General features: G+C 45.3%; 2 protein-coding genes across 7 annotated transcripts in view; both read left to right on the top strand.

The window, feature by feature from the left end:
- Window positions 1-16,361, top strand: part of LOC108257321 (oxysterol-binding protein-related protein 6) — a 17,744-nt gene extending 1,383 nt beyond the window's left edge. For 2 of the 4 annotated variants that reach the window (XM_017454975.3, XM_017454976.3), the window contains exons 2-22: window positions 2,588-2,782; window positions 2,872-3,003; window positions 3,819-3,872; window positions 3,980-4,093; window positions 4,187-4,366; window positions 5,753-5,888; window positions 6,829-6,947; window positions 7,546-7,620; window positions 8,041-8,203; window positions 8,288-8,421; window positions 9,676-9,768; window positions 11,250-11,412; window positions 11,590-11,879; window positions 12,425-12,562; window positions 13,281-13,344; window positions 13,499-13,577; window positions 13,683-13,827; window positions 13,958-14,105; window positions 14,322-14,448; window positions 14,774-14,896; window positions 15,416-16,361. In XM_017454975.3, coding sequence (XP_017310464.1) covers window positions 2,684-2,782; window positions 2,872-3,003; window positions 3,819-3,872; window positions 3,980-4,093; window positions 4,187-4,366; window positions 5,753-5,888; window positions 6,829-6,947; window positions 7,546-7,620; window positions 8,041-8,203; window positions 8,288-8,421; window positions 9,676-9,768; window positions 11,250-11,412; window positions 11,590-11,879; window positions 12,425-12,562; window positions 13,281-13,344; window positions 13,499-13,577; window positions 13,683-13,827; window positions 13,958-14,105; window positions 14,322-14,448; window positions 14,774-14,896; window positions 15,416-15,524 — 2,685 coding nt within the window. In that variant the 5' untranslated portion in view covers window positions 2,588-2,683 and the 3' untranslated portion in view covers window positions 15,525-16,361. The remainder of the gene's footprint in view (window positions 1-2,587; window positions 2,783-2,871; window positions 3,004-3,818; window positions 3,873-3,979; window positions 4,094-4,186; window positions 4,367-5,752; window positions 5,889-6,828; window positions 6,948-7,545; window positions 7,621-8,040; window positions 8,204-8,287; window positions 8,422-9,675; window positions 9,769-11,249; window positions 11,413-11,589; window positions 11,880-12,424; window positions 12,563-13,280; window positions 13,345-13,498; window positions 13,578-13,682; window positions 13,828-13,957; window positions 14,106-14,321; window positions 14,449-14,773; window positions 14,897-15,415) is intronic. The other 2 variants (XM_017454978.3, XM_017454977.3) reach the window with 2 other exon arrangements.
- A 1,344-nt stretch (window positions 16,362-17,705) lies between these two features.
- Window positions 17,706-20,000, top strand: part of LOC108257322 (TANK-binding kinase 1-binding protein 1) — an 11,844-nt gene continuing 9,549 nt past the window's right edge. Inside the window, exons 1-2 of one of the 3 annotated variants that reach the window (XM_053675277.1) lie at window positions 17,706-17,885; window positions 19,626-19,765. The gene's annotated coding sequence lies outside the window, so the exon portion shown is untranslated. The remainder of the gene's footprint in view (window positions 17,886-19,625; window positions 19,766-20,000) is intronic. The other 2 variants (XM_017454979.3, XM_017454980.3) reach the window with 2 other exon arrangements.

Raw genomic sequence — 20,000 nt, 5'->3', positions numbered from 1 at the left:
AGAGGCGTGAACGTTATTTTTACTCAAACATCATAATGGTGAGGAATGAAGTAAAGAAGTCTCGGCTGAAGCTTTGTTGGGCGATGATGAAACCGACGTGCGGTCTGATCACATTCCAGCGCGAGTGCCTGAACGAGTCTGATCGCCGAGGCTTCTCGGAGGCACGTTTCCCCCGGGGCACGTCTCAAATCATTTTTCATGTTCCTTTGTTGCTCTAGCTCTCGTGTGTCTCGTTGTCCTCCGCGTCTGTGTGACGGAGTGACACTTTACCCACTAAAGCGGCGCTCCGTCACGTCCGTGTCGGTAACAGGTCCGAGTCCTGCAGCCCGAGGCGTCTGTGAGAGGAACTGGTTAGTGTACGTGTTTTCCAGCGTGTCTGTGTACAGCAGAACCGCTCGTTACTGCACAGGATGTCGGATTAAATCTGACTTCATCATGCTGGCCAGTGATCCTCGTTGTTTTAAGCGGCTCCTTCATCTCGGTGGAGTTTAGGAACGATCCTGACCCTGTGACTGAACTTGAAACGAAGAGCTCAATGTAATCAGTCACTATTACGCACGGATGAACGCTACAGGAAGCGCAATACAGACACTTTAATACGTTTCTGATCTCGGTTATTAAATTGCTGCAGCGCTGCAGTTCTACACGAGATAAGCGTGAATAACTTTCAAGAATTAATATAACTCTGAGCAAGGAATGAAACATGCTGGGGGAGGGGCATGCTGTTAGGAAACGAATCCCCTTGATGTGATGGAAGTGTATTTACATACACGTACATCTCTGAACTTTAACCCTTGTGCTATGGACGATCACGTCTTGTACAGTAGTGCTGAATAATCCAGGCTATTTTGTTGCCTTGCTTTTAAACTGCGCTTTGTTACAGAGATGCAGCTCACGCAGGGAGACGGCGATAACGACGCAGCTCGTAGCGTCACCAGTTTCGTTTCGTTTAGTTTGGTCACGAGGTTCAGGAGGTCTCGTTGTTTTTACTGCTGTATGTAGCGTCTGTCCAGTTCTCGCGTTCAGTCCGGACACAGCCGTGTGACGATAACACGGTGTAGAGCAGTATACACGCAAAACTCCAAGATCCGATCAGCAGGGGCGATCAGTCCGATCCCCCGAGGAGGTTCGCTCTCGGACGTAATCGCTCGTTACGTTTCTCTCACTAGAGTTCAGGACCGTGGTCCAGACCTCCACGCTACACACTGGAGTGCACATGTATCCTGGGCTTTAGAGGAGCTGCCAGGAACCTGATTAGAGGTACGGGTACGCCTGACTGAGGACACAGGGTCTGTCCGATCCGGAGCGGGACGTGTTCTGTAAGCTCCGCGAGGAGAATATAGTGCGTTGGGATGTGTTTGGAGCTTTCTTAAAAAAAAAAAAAAAAAAAAAAAAAAAAAAAAGAGATATTTGAAATAAAAAATTAAAAAATGACAGTCTGCCTCAACAACATACAAACAGTTGCTTTTTTTCAAGGCAAGCGGTGTGGAGCTCAAAATCACAGCAAAAAGTGCTGAGAAAAAAAAAGTGTCAATAAGTGTGGATTAAAATGAGTGTGTTTGATTAATCAGGAGTCTTTAAAGGCAAATAATTGGCTGAGGAGAAAGGATGGGACCCCCTGCACTAGTGCATTATGGATGATGCGCGCACGCACACACACACACACACACACACACACACACACACATACATGCTGAGAAGAAAACTGAACAGAAGATGAACTGAGATCAGCATCATGAAGGACAGACTGGATTATGTGCGGTTTTTAAAATGGCCGCCGTGTTCACTTTCCCACCTCGGCCGTGTGTTTCTGTCTTAGCTTTGTGTTCCTCTGGAGATTGACGCACAGCTGTTTATATACCTGTGTGTGCGAGAGAGAGAGAACTGGGTGAAACTGGGGCTGTGGAACAGGTTCACGCTCGAAACAGTCATTCAGGAGGAATTCCAGTTATTCATCATTCATAATGCAGGGAGGGAGCGAGGCGCTGTGTGATGATCAGCTCCTCATAGCGAGGGTAAAGTGCTCCGGCATCTCCGGCATGAACTTCCACCAAAATAGAAACGATTACAGGAGGAGGATGAATGTTTCAGAATATTCCAGTTCGGTGTATTGTAAACATTGTTGTGTGTGTGTGTGTGTGTGTGTGTGTGTGTGTGTGTGGGATCTGAGATCTCTGAGCTGTAACACACCCTGAATGCCTCTCTGTTTACCTGCTCAGGTGTGTGACCTCTCTAACACCGTACATGAGTTGTGCTGGAGTCGCGGGCGTGTCGGAGCTGGGGTTAATGGCGGTATCTCCTGGTCAGTGAGCTGGTCCGTACACCAGCGCGGTCCTGAACGACGCAGAGTTTGTGTAGTCTGTGTTTTATATTAACTAAAAACACCCACGGTGTTTCACACTCCTCCTGCTCGTTATTCCTCGTGTCCTTTACTAGGCGTCAGAGAGATTTCGCGTGTATTAAAGATCTCGCCACCTGACTGAACCGCTCTTAACGTGTTCTTTATTTCCTACTTCGACTTGCGCGTTTTCTCTAAACAGGCGTATAGAGTTTCATTGTCTGCGGTTCTTTTCTTTTCCCTTTGCAGTTGCGTTTGATGAAACCCTGGATGTGATGAGCCAGAGGGAGTCCGTGTGTGAATAGTCGTGACTGTGGAAGTATCCGCGCGGTGTTTTTGGTGAAGATGGAGCATCACAGTAATCATGCTGCGGTGGAGAAATCTCCGCGCTCGGTGTTTAAACCCAGTCACTCTCGCAGCAACAGCACCGGGTCCTCTCGACAGGTCAGTGTCCCAGCTCTCGCACGCCACTCCCTCATCAGTATTCTAATCCCAGAGCTTTGTTCAAGCTGTGGTTTGTTTTGGAAATGCAGCAGTCCAGAGACTGGGAGGTGATGACCGATATCCCGTCCAGCGTGATCGATCCGGAGAAGTACAGCATCCCGGGGATCTGTGAGGGATTCCTGATGAAGAAGAGGAAGTATCCACTGCAGGGTTGGCACAAGGTGAGACACATAATGTGGAAACTTTTTTTATTAAAAAATACTCTTTCCTAATTTCATCTGCTGCTGTGCTCTTGACCGAGTGACGGTGACGGGTGATGGTGACGTCCCGTCGTATTGCGACACTTTTATTTGAATCTGGGAGTTACATTTACGGCATTTTGCAGACATTCTTCTCCAGAGTGACCTAGACCTGTCTCATTTATACACCTGAGCAGGTGAGGGTTCAGGGCCTCGCTCAAGGCTCCAGCAGTCCTGACCTTCTGATCAGTAACCCAGAGCCTTTAACCCCTGAGACACCACTGCCCTGAAGCTTAATTTACCCTGAAGCTTTATTCTTAACCTCCCAGGAAGGAGTGTGTGTTAGCACCACACACTCGCGTCCTCCTCTCAGAACCGTTTCTACGCATGCTTTACTTCACAAAATAAAACTGGAGTTACGTTGGAGTCGTTTTCCGGCCTGTAGGCGGAGCATGTGTTTAATAATCCTGATCTCCTGATGGAGAACATGTCCATCATCTGCACCAGCGAGAGGAACTCGCTCACTTCCCTGAAACCTCCGGAAGCGTCGCTTCTCACACGCCCTTTTAAACCTCTTCTATAGTTTATCGTTCTGCGTTTCAAACATTTTAACTTGTATAGCGCTTTTTATTTTTAACCTTAGTGTTCCAGAGCGCTTTACACTGGTTCTCCTTCACCCATCCTCTCTCTCTCACACACACACACACACACACACACACACACACACACACACACACACACACACACCCCTGTGGTAGCAGAGCTGCCATTCAGATTGTTTTATCTTTCTGATCCAGAGATACTTCTTTCTGGAGAAGGGGATCCTCAGATACTCCAAATCTCAGCAGGATGTGAGTCGTCTTGTGGTGTTTTTTTATTATTATTATTATTGCTCTGGAATTGCTCTTATTTTACTTTAAGTTGTGACACAACTAAATTTGTTTCTTCTCTCCACCAGATGATGAGAGGGAAAAACCACGCCGCTCTGGACGTCAGCCTCGCCGTCATGTCCGTCAACAAAAAGTCCAAACGAATCGACCTGGACTCAGGAGATAACCTGATTCACTTAAAGGTGCGCAGCTCAGACGCCCAGTCCACGTCAGCGGGAGCGGAGATGGGGAGAAAAGTGTCCTTAATTAATTAGTGTTTGTTTTGGGATCTACAGGCTAAAAGTCAGGACATCTTCTACATCTGGATGACCAAACTGACTGCGCACCGCATCTATAAGAAGAACGAGGCGATGAGCATCCATCACGGCGTCCTGCAGGCGCTCTCGGCAGGAACCGGCAGCACGTTGCCCACCGTGGCCACGTTAGCTCAGAGGAACAGAGCCATGATGGACACGGTGAGGACCTCGCTGCTCTAATTCCACTGTACAGAGCGTCAGTCCGATCACTAACACGGGCTACACGGGCAGCGTCCCCGTTCACCTCCACTTCACCTTTCTAAAATCATTATACATGTGAAAACTTCCAAATATAAAATAAACTGGTCTGTGTGGGAGATCTGGTTAAAAACCGTATGCTCTGGTCCTGCTGAGCACCGGACGTGCACAAATCCAAATCAGTACAGGAATAATACATTAATGATTCATTCATTCAAAATATGCTTATTCATTAGACTTGCTTTATTTTAATTTATCTACATGTGTGTCTGTATTACTGCAATGCTTGTTTATTAATAATCACCTTTAAAACAACTTTTAATCATTGACTCAAACATTTATTATTTTTTTTACATAAATTATCATTAATTTTTCCCTCCGGATAATCAGCTAAATTATTTTGAGTTGTGTAATCTTTGTCCCTAAATAACTCTGGTCTTTGTGATCCACAAAGCTAAACTTTTTTTTTTTTTTTTCTCAGTGGAATTTTCTTTAAATTGCAGCAAGTTGTAGATAATAATAGAGATTTGACATTTTAAAGCAGCCGTATGTCACTTTTGGTTTGTTTGTTTTTAGTGGGAAAGTTACTGCAGGAAAATGGAACATTTTACAGCATCAGTTTTGTTTGTTTCCTCCCAGTGATGTGAAGATGTGGCGGGTCGTCTACTTCCTGATGCACATTAAACGCACTATAATAATTAAGACTGAACGTTTGGCCCTCACCTTGCATAATGGTTAAAGGAGTGGTGCAGGAAGATTCCTGTTGTGTCCGATTTACCAAAGATAACTCGTATGAACTGTTTAATCAGGGTCATGTGGTCCAGTTAGTCCTGTTTCTTTATTAAAAGAGCAATAAGCATTTATTAAAGCGCCGGTCAGAGGAATAAAGTCTAGCAGTCTGTTAGCTTTGCAGCTGTTGCAGTGGAATTGGGGTTTAAACGAACCATTCTGCCTTTAAATCTTTTTTAAAAAGTAGATTTTGTTGGTCAGGGTACAAAAACCAAATTCTAAATCTACTTCAATTTAAATTGGAAATAATCAAATTTAACCAACAGAGAATCTGAAAAAATCTTTATTGCAGCTTTAATCCTGGGTTTTCTGGTGGTGGTTTTTAGTTTTTTCTCCTGACGATATAATAATGTATATTTATACAGGCTTGTCAAGGATAATCATTAGGACACATTAGTTCTGTGAAGATGACTGTTAACCAATCAGTGATGTTCAGTACACCAAGCTCCGCCCCCAATATAAAAACTCTGCACCGGGAAGTAAAATAAGCCGAGTTGAGCAGTTCCTGTGTTAGGAATGTGTTTATAGATCTTTAATGGGGTTTAATTTTCTCTGCAGCTTCCTCAGTTCCAGACGTCGGCCTCCGTGTTCCAGCCCTCCACGCTGAGTTCTCCGTCTCTCGCCTCGTCACGCGTCAACAGTAAAGTCTCCGCCTGGCTCCAGCAAACGCAGCGAGCCAACGCCTGCCAGCAAGGTCTCCTCCTACTCCTCCTACTCCTCCTACTCCTCCTTCTCCTCCTTCTCCTCCTCCTTCTCCTCCTTCTTCTCCTTCTTCAAAACACCTCACTTCATTTTCACCCGTTCAGTAATTATTCACTCAGACTCGAGCCTCAGTTCGATGTAAAAGTTATGCTAATTATTTTTATTCAAAAAGATCAGATACAAAAACATGGTTAACTAGACTTTATCTACTTTTATCTTCTTTCTCCTTATGTACAGTTTTCAAAATGAATGTTTACTTGAATCTCTTACACAAATGATGGATTTTATATTTTCAGAGTCACCTCTGCACTCAATAGCTCTATAGAACTTAACTATCTTAACCCGCGTTTCTTCTTCACACGATCATCAGGAAATTCGCATGATGCAGCTTCCTGTGGCGGAACGTTCCCAGTGGTTCCCCGGGGTAAAAGTGTTCAGGTTACAGGGCTGAGAGAAGGAAATAAGCTTATAGATATATTTTAATAATCTAACGGACTCCTCGTGGAAAAGGACGTTGTAATCGTGAGGCGTTTGATTCGCACGTTAATGTGGATAAAATGAGATTTTAATGATTGTATTTGGAGATTGAATTGAAGAGTGGACTGAGATGGAGGAAATGTTGAATAAGATTTGATTGTATTTGAAGTTATTTATGTGAAATGTGCATGGAGGATGTAGAAGAGAGCCTCCCCTGTGCTTTTCACTTCTCGGTGTGAAAGTTCGACAGCACCGCGGTTGTAGAATCTCGCATGTCATTTAAAATTCTCTCTTTAAAAAGTGACACGTGCACGTGTGTTTCCGTTCCATCTGCTCCGCTGCCGTCTTCGTGCCGCCGATCTCCTCGTGAACGTCCACGTGAGAGTGAGCGTGAGAGCAGCTCACGAACACGGCCTTCTCTCCCAATATAACCGTTTGACCTTTGACCCCTGCAGAGCTGGCTCGCTGTCAGCTGGACCTGGCTGAACTCGGGCGTCTGATCCAGATGTTGCACTGCCTGGAGGGAGATCTGCCCATCACTAACAAGGACCTGGAGAAGAGGATCAGCATGCAGGTGAGCCACGGCTTCCTGTGTGTTTACATTCTCACGTAGTGTGTGTCGTATTGAACTCCTTTACATTTATACTGCGTGTGTTCAGCTCAGTGTGGGGGACATACCGCCTGGCTTTGATACTTGTACATCATTAGATATAGTGTAGAGACACACACACACACACACACACACACACACACTATATAACTATTATATGTTAGAATTGGAATAGTATTAGTTTGTGTATATGTACATTGTAACATGTGAAAACTACAAATAAATACAAAAGACAGACGAGCTTTCGTAAAGAAATGGGTCATGCTGGCTTTTGCAGATTTCTTTTTTCTTCCAAAAGAGACGTTAGTCTCCCTAACCTGATAATCACACGAGGTGTGACGCATCAGCCAGGTCTGTTGGATTTTGCCAAATGTACGATTTAACTGCTGGAATTTGACAATCAGAAAAAAAATTCTGCCCAAAAAGTAGAATAATGAAATCCAAAGTGAAGTCTTTAGACAAACTCTCTGTGTGTGTGTGTGTGTGTGTGTGTGTGTGTGTGTGTGTGTGTGTGTGTGTGTGTGTGTGTGTGTGTGTGTGTGTGTGTGTGTGTGTGTGTTAGAATCTGACTTTGGAGAAGCCGAAAAAGAAAGTGGGGAAAGTCTGGGGACACAATCGCACGATGTCACATGGCATGGTGAGTCTCACGCCTCGCTTCTGTCCTTAGATTAAACACAGTCATTTTTATTCAATAAATACATCTTCCCCCCCCCCCCCCCTCCTCTCACACACTCTCTCCCCCCCTCTCTCTGTCTCCCCCCCCCCCCTCTCTCTCTCTCTCTCTGTCCCTGCCCCCCCCCCCCCCTCTCTCTCTCTCTCTCTCTCTCTCTCTCTCTCTCTCTCTCTCTCTCTCTCTCTCTCTCTGTCTCTCTCTCTCTCTCTCTCTCTCTCTCTCTCTCTATCTATCTCTCTCTCTCTCTCTATCTCTCTCTCTCTCTCTCTCTCTCTCTCTCTCTCTCTCTCTCTCTCTCTCTGTCTCTCTCTCTGTCTCTCTCTATCTATCTCTCTCTCTCTCTCTCTCTATCTCTCTCTCTCTCTCTCTCTCTCTCTCTCTCAGCTTCCTGCCAATAATCACATCAGCGCGTTGTCCTCGTCCTCTGGTCTCGGTTCGTCTCTTCAGTCCATCCCGGATTTCGTTTACTCTCAGCTGTCCACTCCGGGCTGCAGTTCACCCGAGGGAAAGAAACTCCAGCAGAACATTTACACTGTGTCTCAGAGAGGTGTGTTCACTCATCACATCACACCTTATCCCTAAAAACCCTGAGAGCTTTCAGGTGCTTAACCCTGCGTGTCTCTCCCGTCAGTCCACACGTCTCTGAAGTCCGTCCACGAGGGGCTGACGTTGGAGCATGAGCGTCTCGCGCAGGTGTGGACCGGGCCGGACCTGCGTCAGTCCACCTCCGACCAGCTCGCCTCACTGTGCACCACGCTGTCCGAGGTGAGAGCGGCGGCTACGTGCCACTACACACACGCACCACACACACATCACGCCTCGTTTAGTAAAGCTTCACTGATTATTTATTTATTTATTTATTTATTTATTTATTTATTTATTTATTTATTTAGCATGTTGATAAACGCCAATCAGCCATCAACTTCCCATCTCTGCATATACTGACTGCATGTTTACATTTAGCCACGCCCACAAAACTCCATAAAAGCTCACAGAGAGCTGAAAATGAACAAACTGAAGACTGAGCGCTGAATCTCCAGCGACACGCTGCGAATACGAGCGATTTAAAGTCTCCCCGTTCTTGGAGACGTTTAGCTTAAATGTTCCGTTATTTATAATTATTTATAATTGGACTTGGTTTCTGAACCGTTTAGTGAAGTTGCGTGGGAACGTTCTCATGGCCGAACCAAGCTACAAAAATCCCTCCTCTATTTATGTGAGGTTTCGGGACGTTTCTTGGTCTTCCTGTGCGTGTGTGTTTATGAACACGAGTCGGCTGTAATTCCGAGCGTGTTCGTTTATCCGTGGACACACATCTCCATAAAAGACTGAGATCTGAAAACGACAGCATGGCGACTAAGCGGAGAAAAGTGCGCCGTGTGTTAACTCCTCCAGTAATGCAGCACCTCCTCCTCTTACAGCAGTAAACGTGTGTAAACGCTCCTGCGTAAGATTTACAGAGGAATTCCTGTCTGTAGGATGAAGGAGGAGTGTGTAGAGGAAGTCCATCTGCTTTACTTCCTGCATTTCCAGGACGTCACGCCTGTGTGCAAAACTAGATCTCCAATTCTGTCTGAAGATAAAGATGAGCCAACTGGTTTGGGCTGTTTTAAGTGTGTGTGTGTGTGTGTGTGTGAGAGAGAGAGAAATGTAAAGCATGCAGTAGGATCAGCCCAGAAAGTGTGTATTTAAAAGTGTGTGTATTATTCATTTTTATATCATTAGCTGGAACTCTGTTTAGTTTGCTGTGTTTTCGGGGTTGACTGATTGAACTGAGATTCTATAACTCATAAATCCGTGCCCCCCCCCCTCCCCCCCCCATTTCTTGTTGAAGGTGACATGCTTTGATTTTGATTGATTTCTCTTGGCGTGAAGGCGGATGTGAGATTTTGTGCTGTATGTGGGCGGGGCTCCAGATATTTTAAATACGCGTGATTGTAGTGTTGTGACTCATTAAGTGTGTGTGTGTGTGTGTGTGTGTGTGTGTGTGTGTGTGTGTGTGTGTGTGTGTCTTTCCAGCTCGAGCTACAGTCTCGTCACACGAAAGTCCACTCACTGTCTCTGTCCTCCGATTCATCTGAGGAGTCGTTCTGCACCGTGCGACAGGATCAGGTGAGTTCTCTCCTCACAGAACTGTTAATAATCTTACTGGATTTTATAGATTATTATTATTATTATTATTATTATTATTATTACATTCATTTAGCAGACACTTTTATACAAAGTGAATTATGAATGAGGAAATACAAGTGAAGCGAAACATGGAGCGGAGAACAATACAAGTACTGAAAGATTTAGACTTTAGCTCTAGAGAAGCACAGCGCGCAGAGTCGAGGTGTAAGAACCAGTAAGTTGTGTGTTTTGTTTGTTTGTTTAAAATTTTTATTTATTTATTTATTTATTTATTTATTTACAAATTATTTTTATTTACTTATTTTAAATTAATTAATTTTTTTTCCTAGGATAATGTGGGGTTGGAGTTTTAGGGGTTGGTTAGGTGCTCAAGGAAGAGGTGGGTCTTTAGCTGTGTTTTGAAGATGGAGACCGGTTCTGCGGTCCGGATTGAGGTTGGAAGTTCATTCCACCGCTGAGGAAGAGTTAGTGTGAAGGTTTTGGAAAGGGACCTTGAGCCACACTGAGTAGGTATCGCTAATCATCAGTCATTAACATAGGCCTTCAGGAGAGTGTGGAGGTAGGGGGCGCTGTTCCAGACGAGGTCTTGTAGGTGAGCATCAAGGCCTTGAATCTGATAGGGTGTCTACAGGAAGCCAGTGGAGGGAGAAGAAGAGGGGTGTGATTATTATTATTATTATTATTATTATTGTTGTTGTATAGTGGGGACTGATATAATGTGATGTCAGACTTCACATGGTGTGTCAAATCTATAATAATTATGAGTAATAAATAAAGTATGTAAAGCAATAAACACTGTTCATAGCTACGATTAACGCTGTGGGAATTTCCCAAACCAGTCGGTTGCTGTTGTCACTTGCGTTCTAGCAGCTATAAACAGTCGTTCCCTCACCGGTCTCGCTCTACTCTTTCTCGAAATTAATAATAAAAAATAAATAAAATCGCAGCGTGTCATGTTACAGAGAAACCGCAGAGACACGTAAACTCCTGTGATGCTGCTGACGCTGGAGACTCCTTCCATAAATGCTATAAATGTCTCCTTACAGAAAACCTCACCGCATCCACGATTACACTCCTTTATTTAACAGTCTGATCATCAGTGGAGCGTCCGCTGTACACATCCCTGTGAACGAGCGGTTACTATAGAAACCATAACACGTTAATATAAAGCTGCGATGTGCAGCTGCGCTACCGTCAGAGCCGCGGTTATAGAGAACTAATCAACACCATCTGACCAATCAGAGTCCAGAACTCCACAGCGCCGCGGTGTAGATTCTTCTACAGCGTTTTCACCTCGTCCTCTTTAAAACGTGCAGGCTGTAACGGATCACGTGACGTGATGTCTGAGATCCTCAGAGAGGAAAGTGTGCTTGTTTAAAACCATGTTAGCGGCTAGTTTTCTTCCCGTTCTCCTCATGTTTACACGTTGTGGATGGGTTTGTGATTGTGGTCCATCTCAGAGCTGTGAGACGCGCAGCAGGCTGTCCGTCGCAGAGTCCATGGCCGAGTATTTCGACGCGAACGAGGTCCTCATGTCCGAGAGCCTGTCGGAGAACGAGGCTTCTGACGAGTCGGGACTGAGCGACATCACCACGAGCAACTCTGAGCCTGAGGAGGGACAAGGTACCTCGTTCGTTATTACTGCTCTGATTAATCAGGATCTAATGAGTGAGCGAGTAATCTCTCACAGATTCGTCTTCTTTTTACATCCTGAGACATTTTTCTTATTTCATGAGTGCTTTTTTATAAGCACTTATTCTGACTGTGTGTGTGTGTGTGTGTGTGTGTGTCGTGGTGCAGCAGTGGTGAACATGAAGTACAGGACGAGTGTGTCGGACGCTCCAGACGTTCCCTCCAGCGTGCCGAAGGAGACGGGCCGGCGCACGGTCCTGCCTGCACGCTGCACTGATAACAGCCACATCGGCATCCTCTCCATCCTGTACAACAACATCGGGAAGGATCTGTCTCGCGTCTCCATGCCCGTCGCTCTGAACGAGCCGCTCAACTTCCTGCAGCGCGTCAGTGAGGAGCTCGAGTACTCGGAGCTGCTGGACATCGCCAGCCGCACAGACGACCCCTATCAGAGGATGGTACGAGTCTGTCCGATTCTCCGTCATTCTGCTGTGATTCCAGATCACTGATTCAGTGTTTAGCAGCTTGTATGATTCTGTTGAGTTCAGTGTGAGTCAGGATGCTTTAATATCCTATATGAGTCAGACTGTGCGTGTGCGCCTGTGCACGCATGTGCGTGCGTGCGTGTGTGCGTGCGTGGTTTCGGATGAATAAAGGATCTTTTGTTTTGAGGAACTGGTGTTGGTGAAACACATTCCTCACCCGATCTGATAAATGAAGTGTCCTCCTTAAACGTTTCCTTAATGTTTTAGAGTAACTCGCTCCACTGGTGAACACATTCTGAACCCGGACCCTGAAGCTGCTACACACAACGTTAACATAAATTAACAAAGATAGCTTTAGTATTGTTTTTTTATATAAATGAACAGGAGCAGAGCGAGGTAGCATTTTACAAGGGAATGAATGTATTTTCACACACACACATGCTGATTGTTTGCTTTGTTGGTTGATGAATTTATTGTGTGTGTGTGTGTGTGTGTGTGTGTGTGTGTGTGTGTGGCAGGTTTACGTGGCCGTGTTCTCCATCTCCGGTTACGCCTGGGCCTCCTGGAGGAATCGCTATAAGCCCTTTAACCCGGTGTTGGGAGAGACCTACGAGAGCATCAGAGAGGAACGCGGCTTCCGCTACGTCGCCGAGCAGGTATTACTCTCTTAAATAACGCCCTCTTCCCTACACGATATCCCCTACACGATATCCCCTAGTCCCTACACGATATCCCCTATCCCTACTCCCTACACGATATCCCCTATCCCCTACTCCCTACACGATATCCCCTACACGATATCCCCTCTCCCCTACACGATATCCCCTCTCCCCTACACGATATCCCCTCTCCCCTACACGATATCCCCTCTCCCCTACACGATATCCCCTCTCCCCTACACGATATCCCCTACACGATATCCCCTACACGATCTCCCCTACACGATATCCCCTCTCCCCTACACGATATCCCCTACACGATATCCCCTAGTCCCTATTCTGTACTTCCTGTCCCCTACTCTGTCCCCCTACTTCCTACTCCTCCTTCCTTACTCTCTACAAACAGCAGACTACACTATGGGTCCATGTTTTTATTTATTTATTTATTTATTTTGACCTGTAGTGCATTGTGGGATATCAGGAGTATAATCTATGAAGTGAATGATGTGTTTCTGGACATGACCTCAGTAACTTTAATTATCCTTGATCATGTGACTTCTTTAAAAAAAAAAAAAAAAACGGGTATAAAGAAAAGGAGCTTGTGACATGCAGGGTTTGTGTGTCTGCAGTAAACGGGTGTAAATATAGACGCAGCATTAGATGCTGATCTTAAATGTATTTGAAGATGAGATTAATACTGATGCATGTTTTACAGGTGAGTCATCACCCTCCGGTTTCTGCGTGCCACGCCGAGTCACAGAACTTCACATTCTGGCAAGGTGAGGGTTTAACCTGCGGTGGATTAGTTTCCTCTAAATGCACTTCTCTTTGCTCACTGATGTCTGGTTTCTGGTTCTTTTCTGAACGTAAGCGTGTGTCTGTGGTGATAAAAACGCAGGATTGCTCAGCGTGTGCACTTTTTCCGTCCTGCAGATCAGAGGTGGAAGAATAAGTTCTGGGGAAAGTCTGTGGAGATCGTGTCGACGGGCCTGGTGAACGTCACGCTGCCCCGGTGAGAGTCATGATTCCTTTCTGTGGTTAATGTACATATAGAGTGTGTGTGTGTGTGTGTGTGTGTGTGTGTGTCTGATGGTGAGTTCCTCTGTGCTCGTTACAGATACGGAGATCATTACGAGTGGAATAAAGCAGTGACCTGCATCCACAATGTGTTCAGTCAGCAGCGCTGGCTCGAGCACTACGGCGACGTCGTGATCCGAAACCTGAAGAGTGACGTCTGCTCCTGCAAACTGACCTTCGTTAAGGTGTGTGTGTGTGTGTGTGTGTGTGTGTGTGTGTGTGTGTGTGTTCCTGATTCATACACACAGCTCATCACAAGTACTCGTGTAATAACTTGTCCATTAGTGCTGACGTTATCGCTGTGATTCTCCGCAGTCTCGCTACGGCTCTGGAGAAAATAAAAATGAGGTCCAGGGCGTGGTTCTGGATCAGGCGGGGAATGTGGTGCATCGGTTCGGCGGATCGTGGCATGAAGGCATCTTCTGCGACACTCTACCCAACCCACAATGCCTCTGGAAGCCCAGTGAGTGTCCTCAGCGTTTATATTACCCCACAGCGCTGAGGGGTTCTTATACCTTCTCGTTTCTATAGTAACGGCTGCTGTTCTAGCAAAATAATCAACTCTGGCCTGTAGTGTGCAGATAAACTCTAATCTCTCTGGTGCTTTCTTACTACTTTCCTAAAGCGCTACTTCCTGTATGTGAACCTGTGGCGTTTCCTGTTCCTCTGTAATCCACAGATCCTCAGCCTGAAGATTATTTTGAGTATTACGGGTTCTCTCGTTACGCCAGAGAACTTAACGAGCTCACGCCTGAACTGAAGGATGTCCTGCCTCCTACAGACACACGGTTCCGCCCGGACCAGAGGTGTGTACTCACTGTGTGTGTGTGTGTGTGTGTGTGCGCTCAGATTTCAGAGCAAAACCCGACTTTCAAACCGTACTTTTCCTCGGTGGTGATCAGCGCAGTCGGAGCATCACAGTCTCGCCGCTGAGCTCGAAATGATTCGCCATAAACGTGCCGAGTTCCCGAGCGTTCCGCCGTAACACGGATCTGTGTAGGGATTACAGATTCAGGAGCGCTGCATTTGGAACACAGCTCGAAAATAAGCCCCAGTACATCTAGATTCTTTATCTTCTTTTTCTTTAACCCCCCGACCCCCCCCCCCCCCCCCCCCCCCCCCCCCCCGCAGACTTCTTGAGGAGGGTAAAGTGGCTGAGTCGGATAAGCTAAAGGATGAGGTGGAGGAGAAACAGAGGGACCGGAGGAAAGAACTGTCTAAGAGAGGAGAGGAACACATCCCTCGTTTCTTCAGGTGAGCTGCTTTTGCTTTCTTTTTTTCTTTCTTTCTTCTACTTCCGCCTTCTTCCTTTTACTCCTCTCCCTCTCCCTCTTTTTCTTCTTCCTGTTCCTAGTAAGTATAGAGTCCAGTAGGTATGAGTTTAAAATCCTGTGTGAAGTCCCTGTGAGCTGAATTCGAGTCGTAGTGAAGTAGTTCTGTATGCTCCATGAACGGTGTCTCTGCGTACAGCTTCCTGCGTGGGAGAACCCGTCAGTGATGCGTCGTTCTCCCTCTGCTCTCAATGCACTATACTATTAGATTTCTGCATTTAGATAGTTTTACTAGTCGTGTGAGTGATTTGTAGCTTGTGAATCATTTTGGTTGAAGAGTCATTTGAAAAGAGCAGATCGTTAGTGTATGGGTTGTCATTTATATTTATTCTTTTTTTTAAATATATATTTTCCTGCACAGTGACTGCTGTATATGCTGATGTCCTAAAATCTCTAAAAAAAAATAAATAAATAAAAAAACACGTTTGTTGTTCATTTCCAGGAAAACGGTGGACGACTCCGGCCGAGAGGTTTGGGTCTCTAACGGAACGTACTGGAAGATCAGGGAGAATCCTGGATTTGCAAACACGGATAATCTGGAATTGTGGTGATCTCGACGGTTATAGAAGTGTTTTTTTGGTTTGTTTTTTAACACTACATAAAGTGCAATATGTCTCTCTCCTGATGAATCATCCTGTATAGACTCTTGTGGAATGTTGAATTGACTCTGATTCGATTGATTCGATTGGATTAGAATCAGAGTGCTGACTGTTCGAGGAGTGGAGTAAGTGCGGATTTGGAAAGGCGTGACGATGAGCCGCGTGCGTGCGTGCGTGCGTGCGTGCGTGCGTGCGTGCGTGCGTGCGTGCGTGCGTGCGTGCGCGGTGATGATGCCTGTGAGGAGTGAGTGATTACTGAGTTATTTATTTATTTAGATGATAATGCTCCTCCTTTTCTTTCCTCGTTAGTCAGCGTGTAGAAACGGTGAGATTTATAACGAACGTTCTTTAAAGCGTTTTAGTGTTTTATTCCAGGTGTTTTTATTTAAAAATGTCCTGTACTGTAAAGGGGAGGGTTTATTCTGGGGTTGTTGTTTTTGGGTGTTCACATTAGTCATGTAACTCGCACGCACACAGTAAGGAGTCACGTGTGTGTGTCGGCATGATGAGGATGATGATGATGATGATGATGATGATGTAGCACATTTGAACACGTCTGACGTTTCTCTGTTTCTCAGCACTGCTGATTGTAAATAATCCTCGTCTCGTTAAAGCGAGTTGTTGTTATGTGTTGTTGGTCACGCATTTTGCTGGCTGAAATGAAATGATGACGTCTGTGTGACTGTGTTTTGGCGTTTCAGCTGCACTGGCTAAAGTGTGTAAGTGTGTTCTGATTGTAGAAACGCCTTTGTAATTATACACGTTACTGAATAAAATGAGGGGGAATAACCGCTCTCCTGTGTCTTTCTTTATTTGTAATCCTTCTTAACTTCCCTACTATCTCAGGAATGTCTACAAACATTGTGCTGTGGAGTGCAAAAGTTAGCACACCCCTGGCCACTGGATGATTAATAAATAAACCTCTGTTTATCTCCAAGACCGACTGGAACCTTTTTAAATGAAAACGTGGCGGTGTGTAAACGCAGGGTGAAGTGAGCCTTACAGCTCTTTATAACCAGAAACGCTGCCTCATGCTCACCCTCACTCACAAGGGAAAGGTTCTTCACCTCCCCTTTACCAACACTGCAGAGGGGAACGCTGGAGAACTCTGTGTGAATAATGGACGCATGTTCTTCGGGGAACAGTTCTCAGGGTAGTGGAACGTTAACTGATGCTTGTGTTCAGGGTTAAACGTAGTCGTAGGAACACAGGACGCACAAACTCCATCGAAATCTCCACCGCTTCTCCAGCCCGTGATTTAGCTGGTCAGGTGATCAGCGTTACGGTTGGAGCTGAAGTCCTCAGGAAGGTAGATCTCCCGGAACAGGGTTGGTGACCACTGCTCTAAACTACACTCATGCTGATGTTTCCAGCTGTTTCTCCACTTCCACTGTAGCTTTCAGTTTTTTCTAGAACCCCTCTCATAAAGGTGTTGGACACGAGGAGCCTCCCTGCAGCACGGAGCCTGGACGTGTGAAGAGCGCGTTCCATAATCGTGATTAAAACCCTTTAACAAGCAGCATTCTGACTATTACAGACACCTGCTCTTATTCATGTGCTCAAAAGTATACACACCCACTTAAGAGTCATTTATGTAAATGTACACTCACTACTTTTGCTCAACAACCTTTTTAAAATGAGTTTCTTTACTGCTGGAGGTGTTTATGCAAAAACCGACTTCAGAGCACGTTGATCCACACTCGCGCTCCTTTAAATAGATTTAAGGATCATAAACAGACCATAATAATCTCTTAGCTTTACAGATGCACTACATGAACCTATCTGTGTGAAAGAGACGGTAAAGGTACTGAAGGTGTACGATGGAGGATCGCACATCAGTGACGAGGTGCTGTTATTGGTATTCCTGTTATATATATTAAAATAAAGGCAGCAATAATAATAATAATAATAATAATGTATTTATATTTACATTTATATCCCTTGTGATGTGAGGACATGTTCATGATGCTCGAGACAAGCAAAGTGCTTGTAAAACGCACGGACGGTTGATGACCTTTCCAATATGGCGGACGCGGTGGCGCAGGGCGCCAGCTAGCACCCCGCGGCTAATCCGAAATGCGGCTGCACGTTTCTGTGTGAAAGCGCGGTCACGGCTGAAGCGTCGGGGGAAAAGGGGGCGGAGCTCAGCGGCGCGTGCGTGTCGGAGATTTGTGACCTACACTCGATTTGGATCCCAGCGTTTGATCTGTAGCACGCGCGCACTGGCGGTGGTTGTGACTGATGTGATTGATTGATGATTAAACCGGAAGACGCGGTGGGTGACACGGTCCGGAGCGCGCGCCCCTGAGCACCGTGAGTAAAACACAGCGGGTTTTCATTTGGCACGTGTGAGTTTAAGAACCTTACAGAGGACATGGGGCATGCTCCACTGATTTTACTGTTTCACACACACACACACACACACACACACACACACACACACGAAGATCGCGTTCTGATTTGCTTCATCGGTTATTACCTGAGCATGCAGACAGTTGACGTGATGATTGTGCGTGCACGCGCGTGCACGAGCAGCTTTTCTGCTTGACATGTACTGCTAAACGGACAAAAAAAAACACAGAGCGCGTGCGCTTCCACACATTCATTGCTTTTCACTGATATTTAGAATTGATGTCATTTAAAATGGAAAATTCCTGAACACTCGTGGATAATGTGCGCTCAGCTGCTTCTGTTTCGTCAAATGCACCCAACGCCAAAATTATTGGCACCCTTCAGAGCACACCTTATATGTACACATACTGGGTTTAACTGTAGTTTCAATGGTGGTGTTTTTAGATCCATCTGCATGTCTTGTGTTGCGAGAAGGTTTGGGGTGTTTTTCCCCCCTCATGGTGTAGCTTAGTGGAGGGATTTTACGTGTGTGTGTGTGTGTGTGTGTGTGTGTGACCTGATGTTTGGTCAGATTCAGTGCTGTGGAACTATCTACAGACCAGTCAGTATTGTAGCTGAGAAGGTGCATGTGTGTAGTGTAGCTTTAGTTAGTAACGTACAGCACTGATCCTGAAGGTCCAATCATGTACCGTAAATGATTTTTAAAGGTAAAAGATCCAAGAATGTTCCATCGATGGTTCACTCTGACGACTGAAAGGGAACGGTAGTTCAGTACCTTCGTTTCTCAGAGTGGACAATCTGTGGGGGGAAAAGCTGCGTTTAAAAATTTTTAGGGGTGTCAATAATTTTGCACATACACTACTGTCCGAAAGTTTTGTTTAACGTTTTGCGTTACATGCTGCGTTAATGTGTCAGCGGAAAAGACATATAATATATTTATAGATGATATATTTCCATTATGTTCTATTTCCATGTGCGCACTCATATATTTATATCCAGAGATTTTTGGGTTTGATTAAAACATGTCTGAGGTTCTGAGATTTTACCTTCAGACACCGAGAAACTTCAGTAGGTTCTCCCAGAAAGCCGGAACAATCTCCTGACTGAGTTCCTTAAAAGATTTCAAATGTAAACGTGTGTCTGAGAGAACTGGTGCGTTTTGGAAAGCGAAAGGAAATGATGGTCATTTTTTTGTATTGTTTTTTTTTTTTGCTTTACAGAATTATGTGCGATGCGCCAACACTTCTGCACAGGATGGAATGTTATTTTTCAGAGTTTAATTGATATAAGAATGATTTTTGTCGGAGTAAAGGTGAACACGCTCTCTACATGTAAACACAAGAGCCGTGTTTAGTTGGATGTAACGCGTGTGTAGTGTATTATACAGAATCACGCATTTTTGAGGTGCTGAATCTCAGACACGCCGCGTCACGGGATTACAGCGAGGATCAGACGAGGAGATGGGAAGGAAAACAGTGTGTAGTGGTGTTTATGTTCATGGAGAGGGTTTCCGAGAGCTTCGGTGCTCCGAGGAATCGGCCTGCGGGGGATTAGTGCATCATTAATATATTATATAATATATAAATAAACCACGTGACGACCTGCATCTAGAAGGGAAACGGAACAAACTGAGGGTAATAATGACCTACTACTGTGTGTGTGTGTGTGTGTGTGTGTGTGTGTGTGTGTGTGTGGCTGTAGCATTGGACTCCATGTCTGAGAGACTGAACACAAAGTGAAGGATGCTGTCAATGTCAAACTGGATCAAACCATTCCTGATCACGGGGGAGACAACAATACAACTCTTCCACAGCAGCTCTTCCCCTCGTGTTCAAAAAATGGTGTGTTCCAATGCTTCTGAGTTTATCTCTACAACATTTCAGTATACAATAAATAAAATAAAAATGTCTTTTATCATTTATATATCTTTACATAGCGGAACAAAAAGGACTTAAAAAATGAAAATAAAATGATATAAATGATCTAAAAAGAATAAATTAGGGAAAGGGTAGCCCGGGGGTTAAGACGTTGGAGGTCTGATCGGAAGGCCGTGGGTTCAGTCCTGCCGGGCCGCTG

Source organism: Ictalurus punctatus, chromosome 24 (genome assembly GCF_001660625.3).
Source record: "Ictalurus punctatus breed USDA103 chromosome 24, Coco_2.0, whole genome shotgun sequence".
Taxonomy (NCBI): domain Eukaryota; kingdom Metazoa; phylum Chordata; class Actinopteri; order Siluriformes; family Ictaluridae; genus Ictalurus; species Ictalurus punctatus.
This window is presented reverse-complemented; position numbering and strand designations above follow the sequence as displayed.